Source organism: Hippocampus zosterae, chromosome 1 (assembly GCF_025434085.1).
Source record: "Hippocampus zosterae strain Florida chromosome 1, ASM2543408v3, whole genome shotgun sequence".
NCBI classification, from domain to species: domain Eukaryota; kingdom Metazoa; phylum Chordata; class Actinopteri; order Syngnathiformes; family Syngnathidae; genus Hippocampus; species Hippocampus zosterae.
The window spans coordinates 5,025,932-5,047,462 of record NC_067451.1 but is presented as its reverse complement, the minus strand read 5'-3'; the positions used below and the strand labels follow the sequence as shown (position 1 = coordinate 5,047,462).

Sequence of the window (21,531 nt, the reverse complement as noted above, 5' to 3'; positions counted from 1 at the left end):
GAGTTTTTTTTTTTGTATTTTGATCTACTGGCAGGTCATTTTCCTTTCAGTAATCCATTACTCATGATTTTTCTGCCCAGTTTCTGAAACGTGGGATGAAATCAGGGTAGAATGTGTAATTCAAACCAAATGTCTGAGGCGGGCATCGTAACCTTAAAACACCAAACTGTTTTTTGGGGGAGGGCATCTGAATGGAAACTCTTGTTAATTGACTTGAACGTGAAAAATATGTGACTAATTGGATGCTTTTGTTTTTTTTTTTTGGTATTGAAAAACTGCAAAGTGCTCAGCGTTTCAGGGTAATGGACGCACGTGGTCAGTAGATGGCAGCAGAGAAGCGCAGCGCTGATACGCGCGTGTCCTCAGTGCCCCATAAATGGGCGGCGCGCATCGTCAGGCCAAAAGTACAGTACTGTACTTGAAGTGCAGCTCCCGCGGGACACTTGCACGATGTGCGCAGAGAAGTTGGCCAAAACGCAGACGATCGACCTGAGGAGGAAACTCATTGGGTACGAGTAAAGTGTGTTTGTTTATTCAGCAGACGACTTTTTTTTTGTTTGTTTTAAACTCCTTGAATGACTTTATTTTTTTTTCATCCTCTCTCCTGTGCAGGCCATCGTGCAAAATCTTCTTCAGCGATAACCCCATTAAGATGGTGCGCGCCAGGGGTCAGTACATGTACGACGAGAGGGGTCAACGGTACCTGGACTGCATCAACAATGTGGCGCACGGTAAATAAGTGACGTCATCATCAGAACTTCAAAGTGCAAGTGCGAGAAAGGGAAGGAAATAATCGAAACGGAATTAGCATTGGCTTGATGGAGTCAAGAAATTCCTGAAGGTAGAAAAAAAGATATTCATTTACTGTCGCCTCCACAAGTATTGGAACGGCAAGATCAATTCCTTGGTTTTTGTTGTACAGTGAAGACATTTGGGTTTCCGATCAAAATATCAGACAAAAGCTTGGAATGACAGCTTTTATTTCCTGGTATTAACATTTTGAGCTGTTAAACAACTAATGACACAGCAGCTTTTGTTTGAAGCCACCCACTTTTCAGGTGAACCAAAATATTGCTTAAGGTTGGGACCGAATTAAGATAAGATAAGATAAGATAAGATATCCTTCATTCGTCCCACACTGGGGAAATTTACAGCCTCCAGTAGCAAGAATGTATGTAGAAAGAAGAAAGAGAAAAAAACAACAAACATCTTTCAATTAAATGCAATATGAACACAAAATGGATAAATCGCAGTACTATTTACAATTTTCCTTCACATCATTTAATTATTATTATTATTATGATTGTTATTTTTTATTCATCAGCCTGACAGCAGTCGGTAGGAACGAGTAGGAAAATTACCGTATTTTCACGACCATTCGGTGCACCGTATCGTTGGGCGCAGTCTCATTAATGGGTGCTATTTCTGTATTTTACACATACACAGGACGCACCGTACTAATGGCCGCAGTTTTAAAGTGGTGAAACATACGCCAGCTTAAACATAAAGCATGCATGCGCGCACGCTAAAAACACGTTAGCTTGAAGCATACGGTAGCATGCCAAGACATACAAGCTAAAAACACGTTTTTAAAAAGGCAAAGGAAGCAAAACTGAGTTCCGTTGTATTTTATTTAGCCATCGTACAATGTACTCACGTTTTTTGATCAATCATCACCCAGAAATCCATCAAAGTCCTCATCCTCTGTATCAGAATCGAACAATTGTGCAAGTACCGGTAATCCATCAAAAACGCCGTCTTCCCTCTAGTTGTCTGAGTCACCCTCATTGCCATGTGGCTCCACAGAAATGATGCCGGCTTTGGCAAAAACTCGAACAACAGTGCAAGCAGACATGTTCGTCCAAGCCGCCACAATCCATTCGCAAATTGTGGTGTAACTCGCCCAGCGCTTTGTAAAGTTGCCATCGACAATCCATTGTTCCCATGCCGTTCGCAACTTTACTTTGAACGCCCGGTTGATGCCGATGTCCAGTGGTTGGAGTGCTTTAGTCAAGCCTCCGGGAATAACGGCAAGCTCAGGGTTCATTTGCTTGACTTGGTTTTTCACCGCTGCTGTGAGATGGGCACGCATGCCGAAAGCATAACCGATGGCTTGAAGTTTGAACTGAGCTTCGTAGGCGTTTTTTATTTTCGGGGGTTCTTAGAAACCAAAACCGAAGTTGTTTTGCAACAATGCACATAGCCACACTCTATACAGGTGTTGGTACCTGCTTGGGGCGTCCCTTTAGCGTCCACTTACACGCCCACCCTTCACTCATTGGCGGACTTCTTTGCCGCATGCCTGTCCTCACTCACGTCTGCCTTTTGTCTCTCTCTCTTCATATATGTATATAAACACGCCCACCCTTCACTGATTGGCCGACTTCTTCGCCGCATGCCTGTCCACAGTCACTTCCGCCTTTTCTCTATATATAATTATATATATTATATAATTGTAAATTTCCCCAGTGTGGGACAAATAAAGGAAATCTTATCTTATCTTATATAAACAGCGTGTCGGCTGTCAGTCAGGTTTTGGAACTCAGCGCATACACAAGACGCTCCGCATCATAAGGCGTTCTGTCCATTTTGGAGAAAATTTAAAGACTTTTAATTGCGCCTAATAGTCGTGAAAATACGGTAACTTTAAGCATAGCTGTCAACTTTTCTGAGCCAACTTGTATAAACTACCAAAAAAATCCTTATAAAGAGCAAAGAAATCCTTATAACATACCAAAGCATCTTAAATGTCAAAATAACGGCAGAAAAAAAACATGAACATTTTCAATTATATTTATTGTAGATCTCCATAATACAATGTCTGGCTAATCATCATTCTACTTAGTGGCAATACTGTGTTCAGAGTTGTATTCCTGCGTTACTTTTTTCAATCATTTGGAGTTGGTGAAAAAAACCCCCCGGAAATTTTCAGAATCCGTATGATTTGTGCGATACGGCCATATACGTAAGATTCACCGCAAAATCCGTATGAACTATGGCTAAACCGTATGAGTTGACAGGTATGTTCAAGTGAAGAACTTGCTGACATAGCGATAACAGCATCAAGCCTGCGACCCCTTGACTAGACCAGACTGTTGTTTTCTTCATTTGAAACACTTTTCCAGGCCTTTACCACAGCCTCTTTCAGTTCTTGTTTGTTTCTAGCTGTTTCTCCCTTCAGCGTCCTTTTATATTATTCATTCATTCATCTTCCGAGACGCTTGATCCTCACTAGGGTCGCGGGGGGTGCTGGAGCCTATCCCAGCTGTCTTCGGGCAGTAGGCGGGGGACACCCTGGATCAGTTGCCAGCCAATCGCAGGGCACACAGAAACGAACAACCATTCGCACTCACACTCACAACTAGGGACAATTTAGAGCGTCCAGTCAGTCTGTCATGCATGTTTTTGGAATGTGGGAGGAAACCGGAGCACCCGGAGAAAACCCACGCAGGCCCGGGGAGAACATGCAAACTCCACACGGGGAGGCCGGAGCTGGAATTGAACCCGGTATCTCTGCACTGTGAAGCTGACGTGCCAACCACTGGACTACCGGGCCACCCCCTTTTATATTATTTTTAATTAATTATTATTAATTATATGCTGGGCGGCCCGGTAGTCCAGTGGTTAGCACGTGGGCTTCACAGTGCAGAGGTACCGGGTTCGATTCCAGCTCCGGCCTCCCTGTGTGGAGTTTGCATGTTCTCCCCGGGCCTGCGTGGGTTTTCTCCGGGTGCTCCGGTTTCCTGCCACATTCCAAAAACATGCGTGGCAGGCTGATTGGACGCTCTAAATTGTCCCTAGGTGTGAGTGTGAGCGTGGATGGTTGTTTGTCTATGTGTGCCCTGCGATTGGCTGGCAACCGACTCAGGGTGTCCCCCGCCTACTGCCCGGAGACGGCTGGGATAGGCTCCAGCACCCCCCGCGACCCTAGTGAGGATCAAGCGGCTCGGAAGATGAATGAATGAATGAAGATATGCTGGATTAAGTTAGCGCCCAATGACTGACTTAACTAATCTAAGAACTTCGATTTTTTTTTTTTTAACCAATGAGGAAGTCCTTTGTTGGCAGCGGGTAGTTGTGTTGTCGCATGTTCAAGAATCCCTCAATTCGTTTGGATGCAGCCACAACGCGTGCACACACACACACACACACACACACACACACACACACACACACACACTTTACCTACAAGCGCAATGCGTCTCACCCTTTTTTCCGCCCATCACTAGTGGGTCACTGCCACCCAGATGTGGTTTTGGCTGGCGCGCAGCAGATGGAAACGCTCAACACCAACTCGCGCTTCCTGCACGACAACTTGGTACTGTATGCCCAGAGGCTGCAAGCCACCTTGCCCGCCCGGCTCTCCGTCTTCTACTTTGTGAACTCTGGGTGAGTACGAGCGACAACGCGGAACTGGAGGAGCCTGTATATGACTTGCAGCTATGCCACATTCCAATAAACAATGGCAGGGTGCCACCTTCCACTTTTCATTTTTTTTTTAATTTATTTATTATTATTTTTAAACTATCCAGACACGACAAAATATGAAGGATGTCCCGGCTGCTCCAATTGCATTGACTTTTCACCACAAACCAATAGAAGTCTTGAACTTGTCTCTTATCTGAACGTACATTATACCCACTGAGGTCAAGGGTCACGCAAAGAAATAGGCCCTCAATATGATTCCATACTGTAGCTTGAAGATAAAATAAATGGCTATTTTACAATGTCGCTTTAATCGGGGTGATCTCAGATGATCACAAACCGTGTTTTTTTAAATTGAGGCGCAGATGTCAGAGGATATCGCGATTGAGAAACACGTGAGAAAACCGGCGGGAGGGTGACTGTAATAAGTCAGCGCATTTGAAACATGATAAACAAAGTCCTCTTTATCACCGGTACCTCCAATAGATTTGATGTTGCCACCAAGTCGTAAATCTCCATGCAGTGACATTTGCTCGGATAAGTCAAAGGTCACGTGGTAGCGAAACGCATCAATAAGTAACCACGCTGCCGATTGCAAACATTCCCCTCAACTGTTACGTGTGTTGACTTGTTTACGTGCTAATGGCGCACGGAAAAGCTTTTCACTGGAGTTGGCAAACCAATCGTTTTGTATTTGAATATCAATATTTCATCAGTTGAGTTTTGTTCGGTGCTCCGCGAGCGGAAATGCCTTGCGCGTGGTTCACGCGAGCGAGCGCATGTGGACGTTTGTGTGTGTTTAACGGTGACTCAGTAACCGGACAATAGTCAGCTGCTGACTCCCGCTGACCTTGGCGCCCTTTTCTCCAGATCGGAAGCCAACGACCTGGCGCTCCGCCTCGCCCGCCAGTACTCGGGCAGCCAAGACATCATCACCCTGGACAAGTGCGTAAAAACATGCGTGGCCCCGGCCCGGCCCCTGACCCCCAACTTCGATGACGCGTTTGTATTTTCTTGCAGCGCCTATCACGGCCACGTGACGTCGCTTATTGAAATCAGCCCCTACAAGTTGCACCATCTGGCAGACGCGCCGCTGAAGCCATTTGTCCACGTGGTGAGTGCGATTAAATCTCCATCGCTCAACTGGACCTGCCAAGCCCGCTGCACAGTGAATCCGTTAACGTGTTACGACGTGCGATGCCTTTGCTCAATAATGGATGCAATTTCAAGTCACCGGTAATCAAAAGCATTACTCTATCGAATATTGCAATCTGATTCAATTTACACTTTATGACAGCGTTAGCAAAATCTTCAAGGAAGTCAATGGCAGATCATTGCAACCGGGCTGCAGAAGCAACAGTTTGGTTCACGCATGGTTTGCGCGTGTAACAAAACTAGCAGCCAAACGGATAGTAAGATAAACGAAGCAAGGCACCAAGTAACTAGGGTCGCGGGGGGTGCTGGAGCCTATCCCAGCTGTCTCCGGGCAGTAGGCGGGGGACACCCTGAATCGGTTGCCAGCCAATCGCAGGGCACACAGAGACGAACAACCATCCACGCTCACACTCAAACCTAGGGACAATTTAGAGTGTTCAATCAGCCTGCCACGCATGTTTTTGGAATGTGGGAGGAAACCGGAGCACCCGGAGAAAACCCACGCAGGCCCGGGGAGAACATGCAAACTCCACACAGGGAGGCCGGAGCTGGAATCGAACCCGGTACCTCTGCACTGTGAAGCCGACGTGCTAACCACTGGACTACCGGGCCGCCCTTCACAATAATTCATTCATTCATTCATTTTCCTAACCGCTTGATCCTCACTAGGGTCGCGGGGGGTTCTGGAGCGTATCCCAGCTGTCTTCGGGCAGTAGGCGGGGCACACCCTGAATCGGTTGCCAGCCAATCGCAGGGCACACAGAAACGAACAACCATTCGCACTCACACTCACACCTAGGGACAATTTAGAGTGTTCAATCAGCCTGCCATGCATGTTTTTGGAATGCGGGAGGACACCGGAGTACCCGTAGAAAACCCACGCAGGCCCGGGGAGAACATGCAAACTCCACACAGGGAGGCCGGAGCTGGAATCGAACCCGGTACCACTGCACTGTGAAGCCGACGTGCTAACCACTGGACTACCGGGCCGCCACGGCACCAATAAACGTTTTTTAAAAAGTTTCTGGCGACAACCATGAAGCATTATGGGTGGAATGATGTCAAGGCTTCGCCAAGTCATGTTTTCAGCACGCTGACGTCTCGCGCGGTGATACCAATGAAGGCATTTGCCTTTTCAAATCGGAAAGACACTCGCTATATTCAATTGGTGACAACTTAGGATGAAAATATTAAGCTTGACTGTACACTCCGTTGTCAACAAAGTGTTATTTAGCCCCCCCCAAAAAAAAAAATCTAATTTGAAGAAGCATTTTGGCGTAGCAGCACGGCACCTTCAAGTTTACAAAGTCCCAACAGGTTGTGTGAAGCAAAGCTAAGACTCGTGAATGAATATTTTTGTTGTATTTATAAACATTTGTGTACTTATGTTAATAAGATAAGAAAAACTTTATTGGTCTAGCAATGGAGAAATTCCCAATTCACGCAGCAGCAAAGTTATGAAAGGAAGAAGTAGAAGAATAAAATATAGGAGCTGCTGGAAAGGCAGCCACTCTCGCGGCGCCATTTTGAAGTCAAAATAACACAACACATAAGACACAGACAGTCGTGCAATGAAGTCTTGAAATACTTTTTTTTTACGAATAAATAGACCATATATGTTCAGTGAACTACAGATCCTCATACTTGTATATATAAAAACAGTCATGTGTACTTAAAAAAAAAAAAGGCTGTTTTCATTTTATATTTTCAATCACAACTTAATATTAAAATGCACTTCCCACCACTTGTCATTTTGAAGCCGTTTTGTGTTTCCTCCTCAGGCCTTGAGCCCGGACGTCTACCGAGGCAAATACAAACGGGACCACCCTGATCCTGCCAAAGCATACGCCGATGAAGTCCGAGATATCATCGCGCGAGTGCAAAGTCGAGGAGGCAAGGTGCTGCCAGCCATGTCAAGCCAGTTGAACCCTGAACAGTAATGCGAAGGTCAAAAGAGGTCGTCCGGTTATCCCGACGTGCTTTCTACCCCGCAGATTGCCGCTTTTATTGCCGAGTCACTGCAAAGTTGCGGCGGGCAGGTCATCCCCCCTGCGGGATACTTTCAGCAAGTGGCTGAGTACGTGCGCATGAGAAATAAATCGAAAAAAGTGTCCCGTTGTTGTTTAACCGACTCCTCCCTCGTCCTCCGCCGCAGGCACGTCCGGAAGGCAGGCGGACTCTTTATCGCCGACGAAGTCCAGGTGGGCTTCGGACGGGTCGGCAGCCACTTCTGGGCGTTCCAGCTGCAGGGCGACGACTTTGTGCCCGACATTGTCACCATGGGCAAGCCCATCGGCAACGGGCATCCCATGTCGTGCGTTGTCACCAGCAGGGAGGTGGCCGAGGCCTTCATGTCGTCGGGAAATGAGTATTTCAACACGGTAAGACCCACGCGCTGCACGATGGTCACGACGGATGCCGCCTCTGATTCTGGGATGTCCCATTTTTCCACCCCTGGGAGCTTTTTTTTTTTTTAATGGCTCACCAACTCTACCTTCATGGATGGACATGAACTTCTAAAAAAAACTTTCAAGACCCCATGCTTGAATTCAACAGAAAGGCAGCCATTTTGAGGTGTCTGAACTCCTAATAAGGACTTTGACGAGCCAAATGTTAACTTTGCGGTGTGCTGCGGTCTAACTTTGTCATGAAGCGTCAAAGGCCTAAAAAAAAAGAAATAAGAAGAGCCCACAACATAAAATGAAAAGAGAGCTGCCTCAAAGAAACAATATTTGCAGTGCTACTTGAGATTCAGGTTCATCGCCGCAGGCGATTGTTACTTTTCATATTTTCGCTTTTCATACGGTGCAACTGGCTTGCAAAGGAGGTCTTCAAAATGGCTGCCAAAAAAAACAAAAAAAAAGACACTGTATCTTCAGAAGGCGGCCCGGTAGTCCAGTGGTTAGCACGTCAGCTTCACAGTGCAGAGGTACCGGGTTCGATTCCAGCTCCGGCCTGCCTGTGTGGAGTTTGCATGTTCTCCCCGGGCCTGCGTGGGTTTTCTCCGGGTGCTCCGGTTTCCTCCCACATTCCAAAAACATGTGTGACATGCGTGGCAGGCTGATTGAACACTCTAAATTGTCCCAAGGTGTGAGTGTTAGTGCGGATGGTTGTTCGTCTCTGTGTGCCCTGCGATTGGCTGGCAACCGATTCAGGGTGTCCCCCGCCTACTGCCCGAAGACAGCTGGGATAGGCTCCAGCACGCCCCGCGGCCCTAGTGAGGATCAAGCGGCTTGGAAGATGAATGAATGAATGAATGAATGAATCTTCAGAGGCAGGACTTTCTGCAATTGTGGTCAAAATGAGGGAATAGTAACTTTTGACACACACCAGCCTGTGTGTGTGTGTGTGTGTGTGTGTGTGTGTGTCTGTGCATGCGTGTGTGTGTGTGTGTGTGTGTGTGTGTGTTTGTGCGCGTGTGTGTTATGGCAGTTCGGAGGCAATCCAGTGTCGTGCGCTATTGGCCTGGCTGTCCTCGACGTGATCGCCAAGGAGGACCTGCAGGGTAAAGCCTTGCGAGTCGGAGGTTACCTGACCTCGCTGCTGGAAAAACAAAAAGAGAAGCACCCGCTTATCGGTGACATCAGGTACACTCGAGTCCGAAAAGAGTGTGCCGGTGGCTGCCGGGAATGACCCGTGTGACCGCCCCGCAGGGGTCGGGGCCTGTTCGTGGGAGTGGAACTCGTGAGGGACAGGTCAACGCTCACACCCGCAACGGCGGAGGCCCAAGAGGTCATATATCGGTAAGAGACGTCCACGTTTGACGTGAATGTGCCCAACCGAAACGCACTTTGACCCTTTTTTGCAACCAGTTTGAAAGACGAGCGCGTGCTGCTCAGCGCCGACGGGCCGCACCGCAACGTGCTCAAGTTCAAGCCCCCCATGTGCTTCAACACTGATGACGCCGACTTTGTGGTGGATAAAATGGATGCCATTCTCACAGGTGTGATGGGAAGTTCTCAAGCTCGTTGGGGGGGGCGGGGATTGGGGGTGTTCAAACACCTCAAAATTCCTTCAGAATAAAACGAATTTAGCAAAAAAAAAACAATTCACGGCAAGTCAAGTATTTATGGCTGTTATCGGCGCTTTTCGTGATAACTCGATACACTGAAATAAGGCTAGTATCAGCCTGATGCTAGGAATTTGTCAGCAAATCTGAAATATTTTCCCGGAGTTGCGGATGAATCAAAAAGGTCAAAAACGTTTGACATTTTCCATAAATTTCACCTGAAACTGAACTTTCACCTCTTTGTGAGTACTCCCATTTTTTACGCCAGATTTTCTCTTGGTGAAATCACACAAAATATTTTTTTTTTGTTTGTTTGTGGCCCAAAAATTCGTCATGTCATTTTGAGAATTCTGAGTGCACTGTACTCTTTTTAAAAAAAAAAAAATTTTCCTTACCCCACACAGAAATTGAAGCAGCCACCGGTTTGAACACCACCAACGCAGTGAATGGTAAGAATGACGTCAATAAAAGAAAGGGCTACTATCAAAAGAAAGCTCATTTCATACATAGCGGGAAGTACTTCTAACCATCAACACAACAATCTTCAACAGTGAAGCAACTGAGGGGTGGGGCGGGGGGTTGTTAATGTAGATATTATATAGAAATATAATATATAGAATTATATATAGAAAAATTATATATAGAAATTAAAGGTAACACAGTTTTCTTTGCATAAGGTCGCGCAGGATAAACACGCTTTGCATCGCCATCGCAGCAGCTTGGGAAACAAGGTGTCAAGGCATCGTGTGACTGAGCAAGCAAAAAAAAAAGGATAAATATGGTATTTTGAGGACTTGACCTAGTCAAGTACGCAACACGAGAAATGCAAGTTAACATGAGCCGTGCGCTGACTTGTTGGTGCTGAAGGAGTTGATCTCGACAGGACATTTTAGGACATCAGCTTAAAGAATTCTGAAGTGAGGAACAGCGGGATGCGCGCTCATGAGGCAAAAGCCACCCAATGATCCTGTAAGGATGATTTTTTTTTTTGGGGGGGGGTTGCTCTGAAGAGCAGCATGCACATTTGAGGGTATGACTCGTGCAATATGTTCCTCTTGAGATGTATTTGTGAGTGATACTCATGTTTTCTTTCTCACCCTCAACGAAAGCTTTAGAGTCATTAAAGCTACCCAGCGTTCTTCCTTTCTGAATTCTGATTGTAATTTCCCCATTGCGGGACAAATAAAGGATATCTTAATCTTAAATGCAGCACTATGCAATCACGTGGTGTTCGGGTGAGTTATTTCGATCGGGATTTTTCCTCAATCAACTTCTACCACCGCAAGCGCTTCGGAAAACAGCTTTATTTCAGGACTGCGTAACAAAAACATTAATTACAAAAAAAAAAATCCCACTTCATGTTTCATTTGCAATGCTGGTTGTTTGTCACTCTTAATAATTTCTGCAGCAACGTCAGTGCTTTCAGTCCAGATGAATTAGATCATCCACAGTTGAATTCATCCCACGAGATATCCCCTAGTGAGAGGGAATTAAAAAAAATAAATCAGTGGGTCAAACAGGACAGAATGGTCGCAAACAGTCAACGTTTCCGGAGACTTACGGCAACTTCATGCGCATGAAAACTCGGGCCATGAAGAAGCTAAGGATGACGCTGACGAAGCCGATGAAGAGCAACAGGAAGCGGTTAAGCTTGGGGATGTTGGGCGCGTTGGAGCGGTCCAGGATGATGAAACCCAGGCCTCCCATGGTGAACAGGAAACTGGACGCCAAGCCCTCCATGATGTACTGGCCGTTCACCCTGCAGAAGGCACAAAAGACGCTCGCATCATTTGCGTCATAGTGCCAATGTGGGCGATGCGCTCACCTGTATGCCAGAAACGCCACCGGTCGCTGGTGTCCGTGCTCGTCTGTCATCGAGCCCACGCTCGGCGGCTCCACAATCACATCATAGATGATACCTGGCAGGAAAAAAAAATCATCAGCGCTTCAAATAATTCAGCAAAAATACACTTTTTATACCAAGTAGCCCCTCAAAAAAATAAAACTTTGATCTCCATGTAGCATGTCATGACCTATATTAAAACACAGGGGGTAGTAGACAAACATAAGTTCCATTATCCTGAACTACATCACAGTTCAAGCTTTACAGTCCAGTTTATTGCATATTTTTTTGGAAAGAGTTTCCACAAACTGTTCATTTTTGGTCAATTCGGAAATGTCACAATGTGTTGATGTTTGCATGAGTTTTTGATTTATGTTTGACACATGCATTTAATTTGCTGCCTTCTCAGCCATGTCACCATTAGTAAAGATGCTCTGTCTAACCTTTTATTTTAAATAAAGGTTTAATAATAAAAAATACCGAAATAAATGTCAAGCAGAGCAACAACACAACAGGTGGGGCCATTACGTCATGTTGCAATATATTCAGATGAAAACATTTCTTGGAAAATACATTCAATCTATTAAGTATTATTACAAAAAAAAGGCTCTGAGAACAATATAGATTTGAAGGTGAAATTAAAGGTGTCTATCTCAACTTTTATGCCCATAACATGTTGTAGCATTATGCTACATTATTACATTATACAAGAAAAATGTTATCGTTGCCCTTGTAACTCCTTTATATTTATATCATTTGTATTTCTTGATCATTATATTGACTAACTGCCCTATTTTTTTTTGTTATATATCGTATGACTGATGACAATTGTTTTTTATTGACTACTGTTGTGGCTTCTGCATTTTGGAATTTGAAAAACGCACACGCACTCAAAAGCAAACAAAAACAGACTGTCCACGAGTGACGTCGAAATTATGCGACTGCCGAGACGTCATTAAGTGCGAGCCCGAACTCTTTCCATTAGGTTAACTACGAAGTTGTATCTATTAGAAAATGTCTTCAAGCCAATGAAACGAGTGAAGGTTTGCCAACAACACATCTTCAGTCGGCCGTTTTACTGCACTAATTGGCAGCTCATGCTAGCTCGGTTAGCTTGGTTCCTTTCCATCTTTTGAGGCAAAATCCACACGCTGGGCAGTACTTGTCTCATTTTATGTTTGAACACTACCACTGCGCTGCAATGTGTTGTGTTGTGTCGCCTGTCTCTGGAGTTTGCGAGTCGGTAAGTCGCCGGGCTCACCTCCAGTGATGAGAAAGTAGGAAAGGATGACGAGCGCGTAGACGCTCATGGCCGACGGCATGTGCAGCCAAGACGGCTTCTTCAGCTTCACGTTGGGACATTCGAGCACAGTGAATGGGATGCTGTACAATGTCTCCATTACGTTGCCGAACGAATCAAGGCGAAGTTTGGCGTTCCGCTTGCTGCTGCTGCTGCCTGACGTCGCGGAAGCATTTGGTGACGTGTCCCGGAAGTTCGCGAGTGACGTTTTTCCCTTTTGCGCAAAAAAAAAGTTTAGTTCGCTTTCGCCTTTCGTATCACATTTTTTCGTAGAAAGTAACTTAACCAAATGAAATTGGGTTGAGTAATATGCAACTATGTATGTATCACGATTGCTACTGAGAAATAAGTGTTTGCACGCATAAGTATGCCACGCTTCAAGTTTTTGAATTTACTCAATATTTCGTCGAGCTCTTTCACGAAATATAATCATCTGAATCCAAAAGCCATAAATCTACGTCATAAATGGATCTGGATTTTATTTTATGCACCCGCATGGTGAAATAAAATGAAATTAAACACATCAGTGTACATGCTCGTGTCAGATATTTTATTAGTAAGAAAAGGTGTTCATGTTTTTATTGGCACACTGGCCCCCAGATGTGTGTACTGTTTGCCATTTTTCCAAATACATGAATTGAAAAGGAGTTTGACAACCGCTGCACTTCATAACAAAAATGTCTTGTGTTTTATGGCCAATGTTGGAAAAAAAACTGCCAAACAGCAATGAAAACAAAGGACAAAAGTGGACCTGTCCTCAACCCTTTTTTAAGTACACAAATAAACTGTCTTGTTATCATTTAAGGCAGTGTATTGAACAGTACACTTATGGGGAAAAAAGTAAGTTTTGGTTGCACATGATTAAAATGCAGTACTTGATGTAATTTTCTACTCTTTTCTAAAAAATAAAAAAAAAAATCAAATGTTACTTTTTTACACATTTTAATTATGTGCAACCAACGTGCATGCCTGAATAGGTAACTCCACTGGAATCAAAGAATTGTTTTGGGTTTTTAATCCAATGAATTTGATGTACCCCTTCAGGGATCCCACGGGGTACAGTACACTCCAGCATCAAGATGCAACTTGGTAATAAAAAAATAGTTGAACTCACACAATCTTTTGGGTTTTTTTTATTATTTATTGTGGCATTACAGACAGACATTTTACTTAGACTTCTGGCTCTGTGCTTGCGCCTTGAGCACCTTGACGACAATCTTCTGCTCCTCAATCAGGAAAGCGCGCTTGATCCTAGAAAAAGGTGAGATGTTTATTTGAATTAATGTAAGCGACCCCCCCCCCCCACCTCCCTAAACTGTACTTTTTTTGTGTTGTTTTTTTTTACCTGTCACGCACACTCTTGGCACACATGGAGCCTCCATAAGCCCTGCTGACGTGCTTCTTTGTTTTTGAGAGCCTCTTGAGAACCTGAGGTCTTACAGCCCGGATCTGGGAAGAACGGGCCACCAAATAAGAGCCTACACAAGGTATCAAAGTCACAGAGCAGCTCTGGCATGTTTTCTTCGACTTACTCCACGCAGTCTTCCTGGGTAGATGCCGCATGACGATTTGGGTGCTTTGCCCCTCTTTTTGGTGTACAGATACACGATGCGGTTACCAGGCGTCCGGGACCTGCAAGACACGCCAAGCGGGCGTTACACGGCTGCACAAGGAGCCGCAAACACTAAAACGCAGTGGGCACCTACAGTCTGGTCTTGTTGGACGCTGTGTTGTAGGACAGCCTACGTCGGTAAGTCAGGCGCTGCACCATTTTCTAGCTGCCAAAACATAATAGTGGCGTTAAAATGGCCAGCGCGTTCGTCGGCGGAACAAATGTCACGACAACAACCACGGGAATCTCCCATGGAAAGAGTCGCTTCGAACACAGAAGCGACTTAAACGTTTCCACTAAACTTGGCTTGTTGTTACAGCAAAAGCTCAATGATGCGAACCGGCACTGGCCTCACGATGTATGCTTTGAAAATAAAACTCCCAAGCTGCCGAATAGAAAAATGATCACACAAACGAAAGAGTCAACATACTCTAAATATCTCTGTATCGTGAGGTCGATTGTAAACTCATATGTGCGGCGGATTAAAATAGATTTACAAACGGCAATTTAGCAGAGTTTCTATGGCCGCCATACCTGCTATCGCCGTCACCGGAAGAGGAAGAAGGAAGGCAGATTTGGAAGGCTTGAGCCTTGCCGGTTGTTGCCATGCCCTCTAATGGTGAGGATGATGTATTGCACGGCTCTTTTCCAGGCGCATGTGTTCAAAACCTATGAGTACCAATTCAATTCCTCCTAGTAAAAAAAAAAGGCTAACAAGTTAGCTTTGGAGAAGGCTTTGTCATAAAAAAAAAACAAAATAATGCAAAATTAGCAAATGATTACTGTACTCCTTTATGTGTCATGTCATATTGTATCGATGTATTTTAATGCAGAAAACAGTATGTTTTAACTGGCACAAGACACAACACATAAGCCATGCATCATTATTGAATCTGATTCTTGAAGCCTGTGGAAAGCAATAACTTGCTTTTTTTCTGTTGTCATTCTTCATGCTAATTTTACAAAGTGAGGAGCGCAAAGTGCACATTTAAAACAGTGAATTGTGTTTTATTAACATTGAAAAAGCCACATCATTATTAATGATTACATTTGAAGCCAACAATAGTATTTCAAAGAGAAAAGTTGTACAGAGAAATTGTGCACGTTTGTATTTAATAAGTGGGCAGATGGCACACAGCACATGTCTGAAAACAAAAAAAAAAGACGGCCAGGTATTTATCAAAGTCATCCAACAGATGGAGAGCTTGGCAAGCTTTTTATGCGCAGCATTCACACAAGCAAGTTCAGCGATGAGTGGGACAATGCAGACGTCTTCTTAAAGTCAGGGGAAATTTGGTTGCGTCTTGCCCATGAACAGTTTTCACAACTGAAGCTACCCACATGATTTCCGATTAGGAGTGCCACACTCACTTTTATCACGAGAAACATCGTGGTTCTCGTTTCTCTTAGAGGGTGGTTATGACTATGATAATCAATCCATCCGTCCATTTTCCAATCTGCTTATCCTCACGATGTACATTGGCGTGCTTGAGCCTATCCCAGCTGTCTTTGGGCAGCAGGCGGGGTACACCCTGAACCGGTTGCCAATCGCAGGGCACACAGAGACGAACAACCATCTGCGCTCACACTCTCACCTAGGGACAATTTAGAGTGTTCAATCAGCCTGCCACGCATTGTTTTGGAATGAGGGAGGAAACCAGAGTACCCGGAGAAAACCCACGCAGGCGCGGGGAGAACATGCAAACTCCACACAGGTGGGGCCGGAGCTGGGATCGAACCCACGACCTCTGCACTGTGAGGTCGACGCGCTTAACCAGTCACCCACCGGTGACCACGATGAAAATCATAAATATGTAATCATCATCTCGTTAACCAATTGCAAATACACATTTGGCCTTGCGTGATGATTGAATTCACAAGACGTGGGGGGGAAAAGAGGAATTATGCAACCGTTGTTCAATTTATGTTCATAAGGAGACTTGGTAAAAATTATAATAAAAAATTAAAATGGATGCCAAAAAAGAAAAAAAACCCAGCAAAATTCCTGCGAAAATGAAAGGACCTTACCCATTTTGCAAGAAACGTGAAGTGAATTTGGCACTTATTTTGCTTTGGCGAGGCCAGCTCTTGCCCCCTTGGCCTCGAGTTTGCCACCTGTTTTAAACAATGTGATTTGATCCACATGCGGGGTGGTGCATGAGGGATTAACCTGCTTTTCAGAAGATTCGTATTAAGGCCTCCACACACACACACACACACATACACACACACACACACAAAATGAGGAACATCTGCAGTTTAATCTCATCAAATGTAATCATTTCCAAAGTCTGTGTCCTAATTAAGATCCACATTGAAGGTATTTTATTTGAGTTTACAACTCATTAATTTGGGGCGGGGGGTGGCATGTCATTGCGGACTGGTGAAGCACGTCACCTCAAGCAAACCCCATTACGCAATCCTCCCTGACTGCCCGCCACGCCACCCCCCCCCCCCTCCCTTCCACTTCTCCTTGGCCATTCCATGTAATCTGCTGAGAGTTAAACCTGCTGCTGCCGTTTAATATATCTACTGCGATTAGAATGGAATCATAGCTCACGCTTTTGCCTTCCCGAGGACATTGGAACATGAAATAGCCTCAAGGGCAGCCCCGCACCTTCCCTTCACTGGACAGTTTGCCTCGTCACCGAGTATTTGTACTCTGTTACTTGGCTTCGTCCCACCGACATGCACCAGCTGGACCGTTAACCTCAGGATTCACCTTATCATCATCATCCCCATGTCGATTTCTTCTTCCCTTCGCACAAAACCCGCAAAGCTTCCCGAGTGGCCCCTCGGCACATCTGGCGGGCTCTTTTGTCTTCCGCCCACGCAAAGCCATGAAATATTAAGCGGCCATATTCCTCTGCCAAAGGTCAGGTGGTGTCATCCCCGTGTTATTTTGAGCTGAAGCCAGCGGATCAATACGCTTCTTTTTTTTGGTGGGGTCTTCTTTGTCCTGCAATCCGCCACAGAAAGCGGACACTCGGAGTGTGTTGGAAGGGAACGTCTTCGTTAGCGGCTGTGCCCCAAAATAAATAAATACCAGTAAATAAATAAATACATCAGGCGGCCCGGTAGTCCAGTGGTTAGCACGTCGGCTTCACAGTGCAGAGGTACCGGGTTCGATTCCAGCTCCGGCCTCCCTGTGTGGATGTTCTCCCCGGGCCTGCGTGGGTCTTCTCCGGGGTGCTCCGGTTTCCTCCCACATTCCAAAAATATGCATGGCTGGCTGATTGAACACTCTAAATTGTCCCTAGGTGTGAGTGTGAGTGCGAATGGTTGTTCGTCTCTGTGTGCCCTGCGATTGGCTGGCAACCGATTCAGGGTGTCCCCCGCCTACTGCCCGGAGACAGCTGGGATAGGCTCCAGCACCCCCCCCCGCGACCCTAGTGAGGATCAAGCGGTTAGGAAGATGAATGAATGAATGAAATAAATACATCACAATTTGTTAGGATATTTTATTTTCAAGAGAAAATAAAAGTCCATCAATCATCTAAACGGCTCATTAAAAATCATTAGATAATGATGGGAAAGACACTTTCACAAATTCATACTTTGCTCGGAAATCACAACAGCGATTGTGTGAAATGGCTGCCGCGTGTTGGCACTTGAGATCGCAGAATCCTCTGGTGGTCTGCAACAACATGATAAGGATAAGTGTTTCGGATAATGGGTAGAAGATGATGAGGCTCCCTCCAGTGGTTTTAACGTTCAAGACAGCTTGAGTGGAAGATGGACCATTTGTAAAAGGGCCCAAATATGCATTTGTGTTCATTTTCATAAGAAGGTGTTTGAAACAAGAGAATCAAAGTCTTAAATGACTGATAATGGAATGAGCATCTTCAGAAGACACATCAATCTTTTTTTTCCTTTGTGGAGTAGTTTTGCGAATCAATGACTTAATTTGAGGAGCAACTTTCTAATTTGTGGAGGGTTATTTTGTTTGTTTGTTTTTTTTGCAGGTTAATCCGAAGGACTTTTAAGCAATGGTTTTTGTTCAACAAAAAATATATAATGACAATAAAATGAATTTACAATTGATTTCCCTTTGTTTTTATTCCTTTAATACACATTTTGAATAGCACAATTTTTTAGCTGATTTGGTTTAAAAAAAAAAAAAAAGAAAAAGCTATCCTGTCATTGTCACGTTGCGTGGTGGTGGTGGACCCCAAAAAGCAGACAGGAGGGAGGAGCGGGGTGTATTTGAACAAGTGTATTGATAAAACACAGAAAACTAAATCTAAAACAAAGTTATGAAAACAAATCCAAAGTAACAAATAAAAACCATGGCAGAAACTAAAAACTCTCAATAACAAAAACATGACCAAAACATGACTGAAACAAACATGACACTAGCAAAAAAGCAACATTGACCCGACCACTCCTGGTCGAGTGCGAGTCCTTTTATAGCCATAATCGCCTAACAACCAACAGGTGTCCCGCTGCAGGGAAAAGCCCCACAGTGCCACCTGTTGGTCACAAACCGAAACACGACAGTCATGTCATTTTGAGAATCTTTTATTGTGCAGACCTCAAAAGTCAGTCAAAACTCTATTGTGAAATCAAACATAACATTATTGATGAATTAGACAGATTTCACACTGTATTAATATACCTTTAAGCTAATAGGCCAAACCTCATGGCTGACGTACAATATAGAAGATGATTCATTTCCGGTTCCAGTTCAGTTTAGTGTGTTTGATTTTCTTTCCAGAATCCAGATACTTCTCAAACACTCAGCTATTTTGCTGTCCGACCTTAGATGACCTTAGACGACCTTAAACATGCTAGCCATGTCAGTCTTAGGTTAGCTTAGCCTTTACATGCCTTCTCCGCGTTTTCTCATCATCCCTTCAGGAGTATGAGACATGTCAGAAATGTAACTCCGTTTGCTATCACGCAGGCGATGATTACTGTTTAGGAGCGACTCCAGAACGTGTTTAGGCGCGCGAATCGCCAGCCCAAGTTGTTGTTAGCTAGATGCTTCCAAGTCAAACGCATTGAGCTTCCCCTTGACCTCTGACTATCCGCGCTAGGTGACGGGAGCCCAGCGAAGCTTTTTTCAAGCCGTCTCCGTCATCCGTCTACTTTCTTTGGACGGTTGTCCCAGCGTTTGATTCAAATTTTTGCTGTTTGATGTGTATTAACGAGGCGCAAAATACACATTTTGACCAACAAACTGCAATATGAAAATACTTATTTTGCGCCTTGTAGCAGTAAGTTATTTTGGCATTAAAACTTTGGAACAGAAACAATTCATACAATTTGAATAAATTTAATTCTGGGCTTTGCTGTATTTGTTTGGCAAGTCGTGTATGGTGAGAGCACACTTTGTGTCCCGGAACTTATATCTTCAAAGTGGAAGAATTGGAATACGTGCAGCCTTCTTTAAAAACTCGCCAGCATTGGCGATACGGTCACGCAGCCAATTAAAGAGCCTCACTGATCGATTGTTTTTCCCAGAATCCCACCGATTGCTTTTTAGATGTGCTGACGGGTTTTTGCCGAGCGGCAAGTGGTCCGGCCCCCGAGCTTCTGATTTGAGGCTTCCAGCATTTCATCCGTCGCGTGTGACTGAAAGACGTCATTGATAGACCTTTACAATCATGCTAGCTCGATAGCTCGCAGGGCTCGCTCAATTGTCCTTCCCCGTTCACTGGAAAAACGCGCTTGCTTATCATCACTCTATCTGCCCCCCCCCCCCACCCTCACCCCGGTTCCCCCTGCCCCACTGCTGACAAATCCATACAACTATGCGGAGCACAAAGACTCGGATTTAGCCGCCAGGCCCGAGCGAGGGGTGGGGCGGGATGTGCCGTTTCATAAGGGGGCGCGGCAAGGCTACCATGGAAATTTCTCTTGTTTTTGTCAAATCAAAACAAGCATGCCCCCCCGACCCCCTCCCTTCATGACCCACGCGTGACCAGTCAACAGTTTTATGCTGGAAAGGTACCCGGACCGCGAGCGGCGAGGCTGCCAAGCCATTGTTGGGTGGGTAAAACGAGCTGACAGCCTGGAGGGATCTGGTTCGATGAGAAAACTATCGACGGGCGTCATAGGGAGAGTTGGCGTTCCAGCCGCGTGCGCTGATTCGATGGACTTTTCCGACAGGTCATCTTTTAGTGCATTTTAATGAAGAGGCCCGCTATCACTCACATGAGAACATCCCCCTCTCATTGCCTTACGTGTCCACTCAGCAGTCCCTTTAATCACCTTGAAAAGTTGATGAGACTTGCCAGCGAGGGGCCTCTGAGGGGCTCCTCGAGGTTTCGTGCTGACTTTTATGAAGGGGATGACGCTTGGTAAATGTCCGCGTCCGTTTCGGGTCAATCCCAAACACATTTTGAGGATTTCACTGAATCCTAAAGTGTCGATAGCGTGAGGCTGCGCCCTTTCATGTGATCTGCCTCTGTGTTCCCTGTTAGGTAACAGAAGGCCAGATTGGGGGGGGGGGGGGGGGGGTTGATGGGCGAAGGTCAATCAATCAGGTCAGTCGATCATGATTTATTATATATACTGTTGCAGGATGTCACATGTAGTTCTGGGGGGGGGGGGGACAAAACCGAAGCACTTTAGGGGTCGTGGCTCACATTCTTCCACCCCGAAGTGCTCTGGCACCTGCCTATTGTTTCCACAAGTTCTGAAAAGGTCTCTTGTTGTTGCGGTTTTGTCCCTTGAGGCGTTCCACTGGGTCGGCACCACCACTGGAAACCCACACGGTGTTTTGGAGTCCACCAATCCACCGTTTGAGTTTAGCGTGTCGTGAAAATCCAGGGAAAAAGGCTGAAAAATGCGCTCAGTGCATTACTTTAAAAACAACAACAACCGAAAATGGTGACAAGCATGTAATATGCGTTTTCCCCGAAAAACTGGAAGAAAGGGTGAGGGGGTGGGGGAAGCCTGGAAAAAAAAACGGTAGTGATCCAAAATAGGAAAAAGTATTTTTTTAAAAATCTGTGGAATTGCGAATATTCATGGGTCGGCGGTCATATTCTGTTGTAATATCACCGATCACCACTAGATGGCAGACGGGTCTTAGCTGCGCTGACACTGGGTCATGAGCTTGGTTTTTGCAGAATGCAACCGCGAGGTCCCCAAAAATTGCTTCATTTCGCCCGCCATGCCTTTCTGTGCGGCGTCCGCCTTGCGTACATTTTCCGATACTGCGCACGTACAAAAATGTC

General features: G+C 45.3%; 3 protein-coding genes across 6 annotated transcripts; 1 reads left to right on the top strand and 2 right to left on the bottom strand.

The window, feature by feature from the left end:
- The first annotated feature begins 363 nt into the window (after positions 1-363).
- Positions 364-10,500, top strand: etnppl (ethanolamine-phosphate phospho-lyase). 4 transcript variants are annotated; one of them, XR_007964466.1, is made up of 14 exons: positions 374-509; positions 613-636; positions 674-731; positions 4,230-4,389; positions 5,296-5,370; positions 5,446-5,539; positions 7,362-7,478; positions 7,575-7,657; positions 7,736-7,961; positions 9,013-9,167; positions 9,234-9,323; positions 9,393-9,523; positions 9,994-10,176; positions 10,234-10,500. XR_007964466.1 is itself a non-coding variant. In XM_052078687.1 (13 exons), exons 1-13 carry the CDS (start codon positions 451-453, stop codon positions 10,278-10,280), a joined length of 1,368 nt encoding a protein of 455 aa, XP_051934647.1. In that variant the 5' UTR covers positions 364-450; the 3' UTR covers positions 10,281-10,500. The 4 variants fall into 4 exon arrangements, 2 of the variants coding, with proteins under 2 accessions (XP_051934647.1, XP_051934640.1); XR_007964461.1 differs by having other exon boundaries at positions 364-509; positions 613-731; XM_052078687.1 differs by having other exon boundaries at positions 364-509; positions 613-731; positions 9,994-10,038; positions 10,267-10,500.
- A 378-nt stretch (positions 10,501-10,878) lies between these two features.
- Positions 10,879-12,932, bottom strand: ostc (oligosaccharyltransferase complex subunit). The gene is made up of 4 exons (XM_052078864.1): positions 12,694-12,932; positions 11,415-11,508; positions 11,151-11,348; positions 10,879-11,065 (listed from the first exon to the last, which is right to left on the bottom strand). Exons 1-4 carry the CDS (start codon positions 12,830-12,832, stop codon positions 11,047-11,049), a joined length of 450 nt encoding a protein of 149 aa, XP_051934824.1. The 5' UTR covers positions 12,833-12,932; the 3' UTR covers positions 10,879-11,046.
- A 964-nt stretch (positions 12,933-13,896) lies between these two features.
- rpl34 (ribosomal protein L34) lies at positions 13,897-15,018 on the bottom strand. The gene is made up of 5 exons (XM_052078877.1): positions 14,879-15,018; positions 14,439-14,510; positions 14,265-14,364; positions 14,078-14,181; positions 13,897-13,983 (listed from the first exon to the last, which is right to left on the bottom strand). The coding sequence occupies exons 2-5, from the start codon at positions 14,501-14,503 to the stop codon at positions 13,899-13,901; spliced, it is 354 nt and encodes a 117-aa protein (XP_051934837.1). The 5' UTR covers positions 14,504-14,510; positions 14,879-15,018; the 3' UTR covers positions 13,897-13,898.
- Positions 15,019-21,531: the final 6,513 nt, after the last annotated feature.